This window comes from Lepisma saccharinum, chromosome 2 (genome assembly GCF_977018435.1).
Source record: "Lepisma saccharinum chromosome 2, izLepSacc3.1, whole genome shotgun sequence".
NCBI lineage: Eukaryota > Metazoa > Arthropoda > Insecta > Zygentoma > Lepismatidae > Lepisma > Lepisma saccharinum.
The window spans coordinates 15,205,469-15,220,645 of record NC_139230.1 but is presented as its reverse complement, the minus strand read 5'-3'; the positions used below and the strand labels follow the sequence as shown (position 1 = coordinate 15,220,645).

Genomic DNA, 15,177 nt, shown 5'->3' with positions numbered 1-15,177 from the left:
GTAGTGAAGCATTGTAATCAAGGGGTCCTGGGTTTGATACCTGGTGGAGGCACAAAGTGGGTCAGATCTCACTTTAAACTGTAGGTCCAGTCCTGATTAGCCTTACTGTGCATAAAGTGGACTTAAAACACCAACTCGACAACAAGTATACAAAACAGCAGTCTCACTTCAATACCTGACATTTGGCACTCAATATGTCGACATTGTGTAATATGATACTGTAAGATAGTATTTTTGGTTGAATAAAGCTTTTCAAAAAGGGGTGCAGAAGAATATTAAAGGATGCGCAAGCACCCCCCTGGTGCCACCCCTGCCCACTAATATTAATCAATAGTAACTTTTAATTGTTTCAATTTTCTGTGTCATCGAGAATTGGTAAGAATATAGACATTGGTATGGGTATCCATTCAAAGTGGTATCAGCTCAACCCTAGTAGAAAGGAAATGCAACATAACTGAAATAGAAAGATGAGAGTAAAGTTCAAAAACTATTTTTCAAAGGATCTACTAAATCACCTAGCCAACCTCTGTCTTCTCCCCCACCCCTTTCCTTTTCAACAATCGCTGCCTTTCCTACTCCAGTGTGTGTGTGCTGTGGAAGTAAAATGAATAGAAAGAAAAGAGGAAATAAGTTCATCCAGATAAATATAAAGCAGTGGCACCTTTCCAGAAAATAGGCAGATATAACTCAGAAAAAAAACAAATCCTGTATCTGAGCATGTGAAACTATCCATAAAACCAGATGTGGAAACTGGGAAGCTAAGGTAAGTACACACACTTTTTTGTTTTTCTTTTATTTGCATTTCTCTCCTTTTTAACTGTGTTATTATTACCACATGCCATTTTTGAAGTAAATAGCATTTTTCAAGTGATGTTGACAGCTTTGAAACTTGTTTATATATAGCGTCTATTGAAATAAGTTCAATTTATTTTTAGCAAGTGTTTCCACAAATCAAAGTTCTTTTTCAGCAGGTCAATTCTTTTTTATCAAAAATAAACTTTTATTATTTAAAGTTTGAAATTTATATAATAGTTTCTGGGATGGATTTTGGTGTAAGATAAATGAAACAATAAAATACTTTGTTGTATTTTCTTTCTTAAGACGTAGTCTGAAGCTTTTGTGGACTAACTTTTATTGTCGTGATTTGGTTCAGACCTTCATACTAATTCAGTTATCAAAGGCCCATGGACTAAGCTCACTCTGCATAACCTTATCATCAAGATCAGAAATTAGCAACAGAAAAACATCAATAACTCCACAGTGTCAATTTTTTTTTTTGCTTTTTTTTATTTTGTCATTCCATGTGATCACTTAACCTGTTATATTGGTTTGGCAATTGCAATTATTTCCTTTACCTGGGACTTCTCCAATATGAACATTGATTCAAGATATCCAAATATATATTTTGGTAATTTCATTGATTGTGTGAATCTAGCAAGAGATTGTATCTAGAAAGAAGTAATAGTTATAAATTAACTAACAAATTGAACCGAAATAATTTTAATGAAAAAATGAGCATTTCCAATACATTAAACCGTGAACACAATATTCAGCAGTGATTAGCAGAGAATATAAAAAAAATACTTATTTTTTGGAAATTCATAAATGTAAACAAAATTTTTAGTATAACAAATTTAAATGAGTGTTAACAATTCTATTCAAATGAAATTTACAATTGGACTGTCAGCACTGTTAGCTTACAATCCATAAAGTAAATGAAGGTCCATGGACACCACCTTCAGAAAGATTATTGGATGCGGCGCTTCTTAGCAGATGTTCTTACTCTAGCTCTTTCTAGCTGGCTTCCCACCTTCACTGCTGTTGGACTGAAGACCCTTGTCTCAATCTCCTGAAAGAGTTGAAGCATGGGAAATTATCAATTTTCGGTTGCTCCTTAAAATTATGCATAGATTAATAATTCTTCAAGATACAATGTTCATCAGTTCAGTGCATTCAAAAGCTTTGTACTGAACTTGTCAGACAAAAAATATTTTATTGTTACATCAAAACTAAATGACCACTGAGATTTATAATCATCTAGTTTTGTATATAGTGTAATAATATTTGTCTTAACATATATAATTCAATTTTCTTAAGAATTTTAATTTTTCTGCTCCCAGAAATGCATTAAGCAGAAATCCAAGCATACTTTAAATAAAATCTATAATTTCTTTATAAATCCTTTTAAAAAGTCCAGACACAAAGAAGAGATCTCATAGCAAGAAATTTAAAATTCAAATAAATCTTTGAATAATATTTTAGAACATTTTAACACTATTATGTGTAAGATGTTTTACTTTGTTTATGATAATGTGTGCTCTTTGAGCTATAAATTTCATTTATGTTTTGACAAATTTTAATTTAATTTAAATATTTTTCTTTTGTTGAATAATAAAAATGCTTTTTAAACTCTCCATTGCACAGGGTGTCCCATAAGTCTGTACCTATAGGAGTTTTCAACGGGATGGCACCCATCCGCATTGTGTGTTTACAGTGCAACATTACCTTAACACACAGTTTCCTGCACATTGGAATGTAAGCCAAGGATGAATAAAGTGGTCTCCAAGGAACCCAGATCTCAATCCACTCAATTTGGATTTGTGGGACCACCTAAAAGTCGTGGTGCACAAGGTCAAAATTCAGAGCATTTTCTGTCATTCACGCACTGTCAGGCATGTCAGCAAATTTCTGTGACTGTAATCTATTAAATGTTGCAGTACAGGAGATCTTGAACTGTGTATGCGATACAATGGTGGACACTTTGAACAAACTCCATAATTCAACGTGTTTTTCTCTTGTGGGTCCAGACTTATGGGACACCCTGTACATACTGGGTGTGCAGTCATCACTATCAGTGCCAAATAGAGAGCACATATGTGCATTAAAAGCTTCAGTGTATCTTACATGAATTCTGAATATGCAACCACTATATCAAACATGGAAACTGAAAGTATATGTAATGTAATTGGCATTTGTTCTTGAGAAATAATCATTTACCTCTCCTGTATGGTAGTATTCAACATGGGTTTTAACAGAGAGCCATATCTTGTCATCTTGAAGTAATGCTGTGACAGCATCAATATCTGGTGCCATGTAGCGATCCTTATCCCAAGCCCTGCAAACAAGTTCAACAAGTTCATTTCAGTGTATGGTTACACCAAGAGTAAACAATAACTTGAGAAAAAATTGGTTCACTCACTTATTCACACTCTCACTCTCTCTCCCCCTCCCCCCATTTATACACACTTGAAAGAGCAATGCAAAAATTACATTTTTAAATGAAGTGAGTAGATGCTTAGAATTTTCTAGGACAGGACAGATATTCAATCAATAGTTCTCAATTCATAATGAAGGCAATTTTTCAGTTCATGATCTTGGAACCAAAAGTTCTTTACTCATCAATGTAATTAGACAAAACGAGGCAGAAAAATGATCATTTTTGAAGCTCAGGAAGGTTGCTTTCAGTTTGTAATTATTTTTTTTTTTGTTTTCCTTTTATTGAAATTATGAATTATATATATATCTTAAAGCCTTCTCTCTTCAACATTTATGAAGTGTCCCTAATAAATAGCTGAGCATAGTTATTTTAAGATATATATATATATATGCATTATACAGTATTAGGATAGGCTACATCAGAGTATATTTGAAATAATTCATTACCAGAAATTGAGGCTGTAAAAAAGATGCCCTTGGTTCAATACTAGTAGAGGCACATAGTGTTTCAGATCCCACTTTAAACTGTAGGTTCATGCCGATCAGCCTTTCTGTGCATAAAGTGGACTTGAATTCAAAAATCGAGGCCACTCTATGTCTGCTGAAGCTTTTGGATTCAAGTCTAAGCCTGAGTGAGGTGTTCGTTCCTTATCAGTAGGGAGACAAATTTATGGTAAATAAAAACTGAGGAGAGCGGTAAATAAAATGTTAGATGAGCGGTATATATCAGCGATGGAAAAAATTAAATTGGCACACACTTTTTCATCATGAGAGGAAACAACATACAAAAGAGCTATAAATTGATAAACTACTTCATTTTTATATACTGTACACATACACAAGTACATAGATTTCAACTGTAATTGCCAGTGGCGGCGATTGGGTGGGGCAAGGATAGTTTACTTTTCTTGGTAGACAAGGCTTAGTATTTAGAGGCCACAGTGCAGGGGCAAAGAAAGCTAGCAAGTTCAATGAAACTGGAAGTTGAGTAGACATTCGGGGGAAGAAATGAATGCAACTTGACAGGGGGCGAAGTTTTCGAACTGAGATTATGTGCATGGGAAATCCCAATTTGCAGCATCTTCCTGATGTGATCGAAGATAAAACGTTCTTCAGCTGCAAGTGGTAGGAAACTTTAGGCAAACGTTTCGTTACAAATTGACAGTTTGCGCGCACAACCTCGATTGCCGGTTTTTGCCTGTTTTCTACTTAATTTGATGATATTTCACGGTTATTTCGTGAAAAAGCGATCATTTCGTGGAAAAGCACACATTTCGCATTACTTCGTGAATAAAACTCATGCATATTTCATCATTGGGGGTGAAGTTACGTGCAGAATGTTCAAAATTGCATCTTTTCTTCACATTTCGCAATTTTGCGCATCGCGAAAATTCAATGTCCGTACTTATCAGTTTCATCTAATTACACTGGACAACAAATTTTAACTTTTTCTCTGTTAAATGGAAAAGAAAATGTAATTCTTATAGTATTTTCCCACTGATTTCAAATCTGTTTAGTATGTCTTTATTGGACTCAGATTTTTTGTAATACACTTTTTTTTGTAATGAAATAATATTGCGTATTGAAACTAATATATGTTACATATTCTGTATACTGACCTTAAATGTACTTTGAAAGAAATTTTGACTGTATTAAGCTTATTAAGCTTGAGGAACATCTCTTGAGAGTCCAGGTGTAGTTGGCTAACATTCATGTGCTCCATTTACTGGTAACTGTTTTCCATGGCGTATATTTCTTGATGGAAGCATTCTCCATGTTTGTCACTTACACTGCCATTGTCAATGTTAGGCCAACAAATGGATTTTTAGGAACATATTTCATCTCAGTTTCTGCAGTTATCAAGTATAATAAGTTGTTTGTAGTTACCTGCCTTGTGATTTCCGAGGACATTCTTTACAACTTCTTGGAGTGATCCCCTTGCTTCCACCTCAGCTTCATTCAAACATGGAAAAGGCTGGACTTTAAGGCACAGGCCTTCTAGCCAAAGTAATATCATAGTATTTCATGATATGCGTAGTCTTTGCCATTATTCCAGAGATTTTTAATTCAAAAATAGCAATCCATAGAGAAGTTCAACGGTTTTCTCTGGACCATGGACACTCTGAATGGCATATCACAAACTCTTTCAGTCACACATAACAGTGTCTCACATGAAACACAGGGGGCCCAAGATTTATCCTGGTCACCTATTTTGTAGCCAAAATATAGGTCATATGATTTCCTATCACTGTAGTAATGTTTCTTTTTTGAGATTTCGAAGTTGACTCACAGGAGGCGTGGATCCATGGGGAGGGCGATAGGGATTATGGTCCCTCCCAACTGGCAGATTTTTTTATATATTATGCCTAATGTTTTTGAAGCAGAATTTAAATACAAAAAAGTTTTCAATGTAATTTACTCTGGTTTCCTTTCATTTATCTGATTTGCAGAACGTCGCTATTGAATTGCATTCATTCAACTGAAGATAAAGAAAAACTTAATATTAATGTCCCAATTGTCAAATTGATCAAAACATATTATAGGAGTGCTTGGAAAAATTGGCAGGGAACTACTTACCTGACCTTTGATCTAACTACTTTATAAACTTCCTCAAGTGGCACTGTAGTCTTAAGTGGTCTGAGGAATTCAATAGCTTGGCATGCTGCCAACAATTCTATAGCAATGACTCTCTCAACGTTTTCCACAACCTGAGAAAATAATAATTCGTGAAGCATTTTTTACAGTGTAGGTGAGGCAACTTATTGTCATAAGAATTTTTTAAAACTAAATTGAGATTTTCTACTTTAAAGAAGAAGAATGGTTCAAGAGAAAATGAAAATATGATTAACCCAACTAAATAAGAGATTAAATTACACCAGGTATAAGCTGCACAAATAACACATTTTATAAGTTGCCTGAAATGAAGATACATTCACTACAGTTTGAAGCTACAAATTATTGAAAAAATATGGAGTTATGACAGTAGTAGGAATAGCATAGTTAAAATTTTAGAGAAAACTAATCAGCAACTAACGTTGTGAAGTTTTTATATTTAATTTAATTTATTATCAAGCAAGTACAGTCATAAACACTTCTGAATTGTAATGACCAGGGAATGGATTTATATGTAAATACATATTTATGTATGAAGCTGAAATCAGTTATACTTTGTATTATATTTACACATCATGGCATATACACTCAAAAAATTCAGTTTTTATTTTCCATATTTTACATATTTTAGTTATTTTTACTTATTATTTCCATATTTCATAACATTTCTCAACATATACTTCATATTCGTGCAATAACTACATGTCCTCGTGTGACCGGAGTTGGGTGAATTTCTTGCAAATAACTGACAAAGTCCAAAGCGACATTAAAACAAACAAAAGTTTACAACCTTTTTTTATACCCTCCAATTGCGTTAATTACAAGTTTTCTGTCATCCAAATAATATATTTTTTTTCAATTTTACACCTCCCAAATGTTTGCTTTTGCTATTGTAAAACACTTGAAATTCCTGTTTATTTACAATTGTTGTCAACAATAGAGAATAAGGGCTCAAGCATTGGCTTCTGGTTGTTACAAACATAATTTTCACAATGTTAACTCAAGCAGACATTGCAAATTTGAAATACACTCCCATTACTTCTTGCACTATTGAATGCAGTTTTAGTCAATGTAAATCAATCTTAAGAGACAACAGAAGGAAATTCACATTCGAACACTTACAACAACATTTTGTTGTTCATTGTTTTGGAAACAGAAAAAGAGAACCCATTTTGTGTTGTTTTACAATTAATGTCAATGTAAACATACTGTATTTTAAGCTTGTGTAGTGTCTTATATTATTAAAAAGATAAAATTTTTACAATTTTAACTCCATATTTTCGTGAAAATAACTAAATTATATTTACATATTTAGCACATTTTTACTACATATAAATTCGTTCCCTGGTAATGACCCTGTTGAAAGTCAATGGAGTCATTTTACTGGTATGTAATATAAACTGTTAAAATGCATCGAATTGTACGTATTTATTTTGTTGAAACATATTTATACTTTTATTGTTGAATGAACTTTAATACACTGTATTTGTCAAGTATTTGTTTAGAAAGAAAGAAATACCTGCAGTGCTTTCCTTGCAGCAAAACATCCCATAGAAACATGGTCTTCAGTTCCAGCACTTGTGCTGAGAGAGTCCACAGAAGCAGGGTGGCAAAGTACCTTACTTTCTGATACTGTAATAGATCATACTAGGAATCATTTTTAAGCTTTACTTCTGTTACAAGAGCAAAATTGGATGTTTGTACTAAATGGGCTTTCCTGATCAAGAAAATGACTCAAAACTATGTAACATATTATATTTAATTGAGGTTTGTTGACACTAAGTGTAAGTAATTATTAATAACAAAATGAGAAAGTAAGAAATTTGAAAGAGAGTTAGTTGTAAGATTTCCATTTTAGCTAGCCTTATTTCCATGTATTGAAGATTTTTAACAAATTATCACTTAATTGTAATATGCAAATCCCAAATGCGAACCCCTTCTGGGCACAACACTGGTAATAGCAACAATTGATAACAAGTAAGTTCTTTGTGTATCTAGCAAAATTGGTGAGTTTCCTACTTCCTATCTATTTTTTTCCCTTCTAGAGACAGTTTTTCAATGACCAGTTAATATTTCTGTTAAGTATCTGCCTTTTTATCAGTCTTATTAATCAGCACCAGGTTTTTCAATGTGAAAGTAACTGACAGTTAATCAATCCTAAGTTCGCACTTCTAAATAGTGTGTTGGCAATGCTGAAGAATGAAAATTACAGGGAATTGATCTGCCCACCATCTCTTACTGTTAGTATAGTTTCAAACTGCATCAACTGGCACACAGCCTAGTGTTTAAATGTAGAACTACAAGCTCATATACATATATGGTTCTTATAGTGGAAACACAAGCAAAGAGACCTGCACAGACCCACAACTCCTGTGCACCGTACTACCATGTGGAGGGGAGGGGGAGAGTGGACCATGCTTCGTTATGGCCCGAGCTGAATGGAAGAAGGGAAAGCTGTGCGGAGACTTTTCGTCCAAGGTTTTTTTCCTTGTGGTTGCTCTATAGAAAGCATGTCTCTGCATTGGAAACAATTGTAACAATGGCTGTGTATGCATTCTGTAAAAGGTAAAGTAAAGTTTCCCATGCATATAGCACTGTTACTTGAAGGCACATTAGGGGATGGGGTAGGGCCCTACACATTCTCAATCTCAGACATTTTGGAGGTGATATGATCAGCATCATGCTCCGGCCACCTTTACCCCCTCCCCCCAGGGTTTCCCCCAGGTACCCATTGATTTGAGCCTCAGAGCCGCTTCATGCAGGGACAAGGTTGGAAAAATTGCGACCTTAGATGACCCACCACAGAAATTCAACCTTGGTCTCTCATGTGGCAGTCAGATATGTATACATTCTGTATGACTACAAAATAAATGTAAGGAAAACAAGCACTACAAATTTGGCTTTCTTGTAATAAAGATCATCTCGTGTGCCAAATGCTGTTACAGTGCACAAGCATACATACTTTCTTGTAGAAGCATGAAGAACTATAAAATTGCAGTGGCGTGCATACAAGGTAAGCTCCCGAAGCATGCTTCGGTATGCAATTCGAATTTTGCATATCTTCCAGGATAATTAGACTCCCCGAAAGTGTCGAGAGGCATTTTTGCGGAGCCCGTGAAAGACTGAAATGCAGCAAAGCAGTGGCGTGCGGTGTTTTTGTTTAAAATTATATATTCAGTGCTTCAGCCATCTAAATGGTCACCGCATGCTACTGGAAAATCGAAACATTAATAATTCCTGTTTGTTGATGTAAACACTATTAATATGTAGAAATTTTACATCTTTTGGCTGCAAGCTTTGTACCATCTCTACATAATTGTTGCACGAGAGGTAAAGTGTGCATTGCATGCTTTGTAGGCCAACTGATAAAAAATATTAACATATAAAGAGTAAAAATAATTTTAAAATTTTCCTGTAAGATTTTTTCTGAGGTAAGATCCTCAATAATATAACATGAACTGAAGGGAATACACATGCAATAAATGATGATAATAATTGAAGACCAGGGGCAAGCTCTGGTCTCATATCATAAAGAGTTATGCACTCCGCAAGCTGCTAATGCTAACCACTACACCAAATTGCCACTCGGAGATTGGATTGCCTGGTAGACTGGATATCATTTGTTACAAGGTCCCAAAAGTACAAAGTGAATTCTGGCAACCACGCTGCTTAATTTCTTTGTTTACATGGACATTAGTTGAGCTCTGCCAAACAAAACAATTTGTCTTCTACACCAATGTAAAATTTTAGTGGATCATTTCTTGTTTAAAGTGACCATGAAGTTGTTGAGTGTGGAACTTAGCTCATAGTTCATTGAAAAATTGAAATTTGCACAAACTTCCAGTTACATGCTCACCTTGCACCTAAATCGTACCTTGAAGAACCGGTCCTTACTCTCTTTCCATTTTTATGCTTATTTATCCACACACACATTTACTATGTGTGTGTGTGAAGATACATGTCTAAAGTTTTTCTCCTTAATCAATTTAAAATTAATTTCTAAAATTATTTCCGTCAAGTTTGTATTTTTGATTGAATGAACATTGTAAAGAACTGAACAGCATACTCATATTCACTTCTTTTCACATATGGAATAAATTCAAGTAATGCTGAGGCATAATGTAACAGCAGAACATAAAAATCAAATACTCATAGTCATTGAATCTAGACAATGTGAAATGTAATACATACATAGGGTGCATAAATGTGATAAGGCAAAACCCATTTGTAGACATTGTAGAGTAGTAAAAAGTTATTTCAATATTTAACCATATTATTAACAATAGAATTTGTTCTACTGAATTCATAAATGTATAAATAAATTTATAAAGTGGAACCCTGATTTTACATTCTCCCTCTTTATAAATGTTATTTTTGTTGTTCAAATGAAACAAATGTTACAAAATATTCCTGTATTATATGTTTGTCCACATTTCTTTAGTTACAGTCCCCTTAAAAATGTATAATAAATGTTCTGCTGTGTGTGTGTGTATTTCAAATGAAGGAATTATATACAAACAATTTTTAATATGTACATCATAAAAACAGAATAAATAATCAAACTTACCTAAAGAAGCAGCTGTGCAATGAGCTAACATGAAACCTGAATTCAAGCCCCCTTCTTTGACCAAAAATGCTGGCAATTCGCTGAGGGCTAGAAAAAAAGTTATAAATGATTTCACAAAAGTAAAAACTAGGAAAGCATACATGTGTGTACACTCACGGACACTTTTGCATTGTAACAACCACAATGACTTACAATGCAGAAGTGTTTGTGACTATGTAATGTGTAGAGACCGGATGTTAGGCAAAATGCCTGTACGGATATCATAAAAATTACAATATAAGTCCATGTCAGGGTATTAGGGTTTCATACATGAAAGTTTATTTTGCTATTTTCATGTATAATGTGTATAAATGTCCATTTGCCTGATTTTCGAACTTAACTTTGCATTACATTAAAAAATTGAAATGTGTTTTCTGAATGCGTTATACTTTCACTCTGTATTATTAAAATCCACTTCATATCTCAATTACGTTACTGGCAATCCAAAAATTCTTTCTGGAAGGATGTGTTTGTTTTTTTCAAATTTGTGGCTTCAATTGAACATGATTAGTTGCCTACTGAAAAAGGCGAAGTTACAGCAAGCAGCACCATCAATGCCCCCATCCCTTCCTTAAACTGTCAATCACTCCCTTTCATTCAACTGCAAACATGTATGGATGTCCTGTTGTAGCTAGTCTTGAAGGTACAGAGGGACATCGTTGACCTACTTTCTCCAAGTTCAATTTCCTCATCCACTGCAGACTTATGTTCTGTGCAAGCGATGCAAAAGTCTTCAGTGTTTTCTCTGTCATTTATTGGGCAGTTGTTTCATGCCAAAAGAACTGGCAGGATTAAAAACAAAACTGAGTAATTCCATGAAAGAATTAGGTCATGTATTTTCAACTGATGGATCAATCTTGTTTTCCAAAGTCTGTGAGACATCAGTGAACTGCACGAAAAAATAGCATGTTTTGCAGAATGTAAAGGTACCCCTTCGCCTGTGCGCACATGGCATGAAGGCATATGGGGTGACGTGGAGGTAAGTCTCCACACATCCTTGATCTCAACCATAGTTGGTATGATGTGATCAGCATCATGCCGGGCTGCCTTTACCTGGGTTGCCTCCAGGTACCATTGATATGGGACTGGGTGGGCCTCAGAGCCCTGCAGAAATAGGGAAATGAATGGAGAAATTCTAGGTCCAGATCACCTGCCCTGGAATTTGAACCCGGGTCTTCCACATGGTAGCCAGATGCTACCATGTGAAATTATCATTTCATATTTTACATTACCTGGATTTACAAGTCGTTCAACTCTCCTCTCACTCATTGATGCCAATTCATGAACAGCAACTGCCAAATAATCTAAAACTTTGGCTGGATATTCGCCATGGAAATTTCCAGCTGATATGATTTCTCCTCGAGCAGCAAATACAATATGTTACATATTAAGGAAAATAAAATCATGAGTATAACAATGTATTATGTAAGATTTCTTATAACCCATGTCTAATTTTTCAAGCGATGGTAACTTAACAAATTACTTCTGATGTGTTCCACAGCACAAAAGAACCTTGCAAGAAATGGTTGTTTTTGTGCAAAACACCCAAAACTATTATGGGAAACAGTAGTTTCCCAAATGTCGAAAACGGTGAGTTACTTTTCAAAATGAGTAACTGGAAATGTTTCTTTTAAAAAGTAACATTCCAAAACAAGTTTCCAGATGGAAAATAATAATTTCATCTACCAAGGATAATTTTCTAACTATCTTTTTAATACAGTTTCATTAGATAGACTTGTTGAAAATGCCAAATTTAGCTAATATCCGTGTAATTATTTAGGAAAATACAAAGAAAATGGTACAGCCATATGTTAGTAGGTTAACCCACACATTTGATCCATTTTGCATGATAAAATTACACAGTGTGTGGTATTTCTTAGTACCCAAGTTTACTGAGTATTTTATAAAACAAAAATAAAACAAATATGGCCATGGATTAACAATTAGGTACCACTGAGCTAAGATGCCCCATGTCTCTCTTTGGCCCTTTGCTTCATTTACCCTGGTAATGCCATTGACAGAACAGAACACAAGACAAATTACAATATATCCTGGTCCTGTTATGCGACTTCAGAGAAAATTTAAGTATTAATCTTCAAATGGAAAAGACATACAAAACTTCTAAACATCCGTAGTCTTTACATTATTATTTACTGGATTTGTTCTCAAATTTTGCACCCATATATACTTGAATCGAGTGCAAACCTTTAACTGAAAGGATGTACTCTAAGCATTTTCTTGTCAATATAAGCATACCCAAGTAACCACTACCGTTGGGCCAACGTCAGTTTTTACGTGGAAAAGGTTGGCAACGTTGGGCCAACTGTGGTTGCCAACATTTGCTCAACCATGGAAACATATGTTGCCCCAACGTTGGAACCATGGCCAAAATTACCTTTGGCAAACAGTATGTTTTTGTGTTGGGCCAACCACTTTTGGTTACTTGGGTATAGTTTCCTTATTAATTTAGAAGTCTTTAACACACATTTGCAACTCATTGATGAAAACAGAATAGAGAATCAATTCTCAAATACTATATCATGCTATTAATTTAGAAAATAAGTTACTAAAGGATACTGGATTGTCAGTTCCACTATTCATTTCTACAGTAATAACTCCTCTGCAAAAGTCTATTGTATCATGGACAATACCATGCACCTATAGTATAAAATAGAAAATACAAATAAATTGTAACTTCTAATTTTAAAAAATAAAGGATAATAGAATTGAAGTTAATTTTACTTCATAAGATTGATTGATTGATTTGCTTTATTTTACTTTCCCTTTTGTGCCACTTTTGGCTAATTTCCGAAGATGGGGATGAGTGATGACATGATGAAATTGATGAATAGACACTCAACATCCATGCCCAGGCCAGGATTCAAAGCTGGGACCCCTGGTGTCATAACGTGATGTGACTTACCTCATTAGAAATAGTTTGAGCAACTGTTCCTACTACTCCCCCCCCCCCAAAAAATAAGGCATGATTAGAATTAGATGATGATCAGATATCCCCATACTAATGCTCTTTTCCAGGGTTATGGTGGGTGCTCTAGATGCTGGCAAGGGGAGTGAGGAAGTGACCAATCCAGTGTGATAAGAAACACAGCAGTCTGTAGAATGAGGTGTACATAGTAGTTCCTCCCCTCGACATTGTAACACTCAGTGGCACCGCTGTTGTCTGGTTGGTCTGCTGCATATTCCCCGCTCCCCACTTCCCTTGCCAGCATATAGAGCACCTGCCATGACAGTAGAAAGCACCTGTAGTACAACATAAAAAAACAAGACCCCATAATGAAAATTAAATATTAATTTTGAATAATGAAGAATAACCCAAGCGAATAAAGACAAAACCAATCTAAATATAGTAGACAATAACAAGGATAATAATTACTTAAAACACAGTGTTTTTGCCTTAGTAAGTAATTTTACAGCATCAGCAAAAGGCTGAAAATACCACAAACACCCAATGATAACACCATTAAGCCTTGTTTCCATGATAACCAAAAACTCAATATGCTGACCAAATACAGAGTCTGAAGAAGACCTTGCTAGAAGGTTGAAACATAACGTTTTTAAAATAAAATAAATTCTGCCTTGGTCAGCATATTGAATTTTTGGTTACAACACCCACCTTATCAAGACCCTTGTGAATTTTAATATATCCATGAACCTTACACTCAGATGTAAAAATTGCAGCCCTCACTAATACACAAACTACAAAAATGTTAAAAAAAAATAATTCCACTTAATAAGTAACATCATTACTACAGGAATCTCTAAATTGTCAGTAAAATATTAGATAAATTTTTACAGATTTTCTGTAGATGGAATAGATAGTAAGACTAATCAGTCTTACTATTTCATTTCTAAATTATAAACAACTAATTAATTATAAGCACATCTTTCCAATTAATATTAACCACTAGTATTGAAATACAAATAATACTAATAGAAATAATACTAACAAATGTAATTCCTTCACATCTAGATATGAAGTAGCCTGAATAACATTTCATCCCTTGTTAAAATTTAATAGAAAAAATATGCAACTATTGCCTTAAAATTGATTTATTAGCTCCCCACCTTTCAAATTAAATATATACCTAATTAAAATGTAATGTTCCATGACACAAAAGGTACGATTATTAAAATCTCATATTTTTAAGCTTGTTTCATATATTTAATCAATTCCCGTACTGTTTGTATATTTTATATTCATATTCACCAATAAAAATAAAGGCATTTTAACTAGAAAAGCCAAAATGATGCAAATATATCAAATTAAATAAGTAACATTAATATTTCTATAATAAAATATAAAAATAATCTGTTTAAGGCTTTTTTTTCAATTAAAAGAGGCAAAGGAGCAAGTAATGAGCAAAAGAGTAAATATACTCCAGCCTGAATCTGCTCAGGCTCTGTTACACATCTGACAAGAGTCTTGTCATTCCAAAAAATGAAAGAACACCAATTTCCTCTCTCTAAAACAATAGTTTTCTTGCTATAATATTTTTATTCATCACAGGTAGTTTGAAAATTGCACGCTTGAAAAGTTCTCATCCCTGTCTGATAAATAGGACCCACTTATCAATAGGAATTATATTAACTCCATGCACCTGTGGACAGCATCTCAGGGTGTATGCATCTTGAACTCGGTTGCAGAATCTGTGGCTTTCTAGAAGATAGAAGAAATGGAAATACATAAATCAAATTCTTATTCACAAATAGTTTTTACAGAT

General features: G+C 34.2%; 1 protein-coding gene across 1 annotated transcript in view; it reads right to left on the bottom strand.

Annotated features, from left to right (window-relative positions):
- Positions 1–1,484: 1,484 nt before the first annotated feature.
- Positions 1,485–15,177, bottom strand: part of LOC145984368 (histidine ammonia-lyase-like) — a 38,196-nt gene continuing 24,503 nt past the window's right edge. Inside the window, exons 12-19 of the mRNA XM_083118029.1 lie at positions 15,055–15,113; positions 13,013–13,093; positions 11,668–11,812; positions 10,397–10,483; positions 7,349–7,461; positions 5,794–5,924; positions 2,998–3,115; positions 1,485–1,849 (exon numbers count right to left, since the gene is read on the bottom strand). Coding sequence (XP_082974155.1) covers positions 1,748–1,849; positions 2,998–3,115; positions 5,794–5,924; positions 7,349–7,461; positions 10,397–10,483; positions 11,668–11,812; positions 13,013–13,093; positions 15,055–15,113 — 836 coding nt within the window. The 3' untranslated portion in view covers positions 1,485–1,747. The remainder of the gene's footprint in view (positions 1,850–2,997; positions 3,116–5,793; positions 5,925–7,348; positions 7,462–10,396; positions 10,484–11,667; positions 11,813–13,012; positions 13,094–15,054; positions 15,114–15,177) is intronic.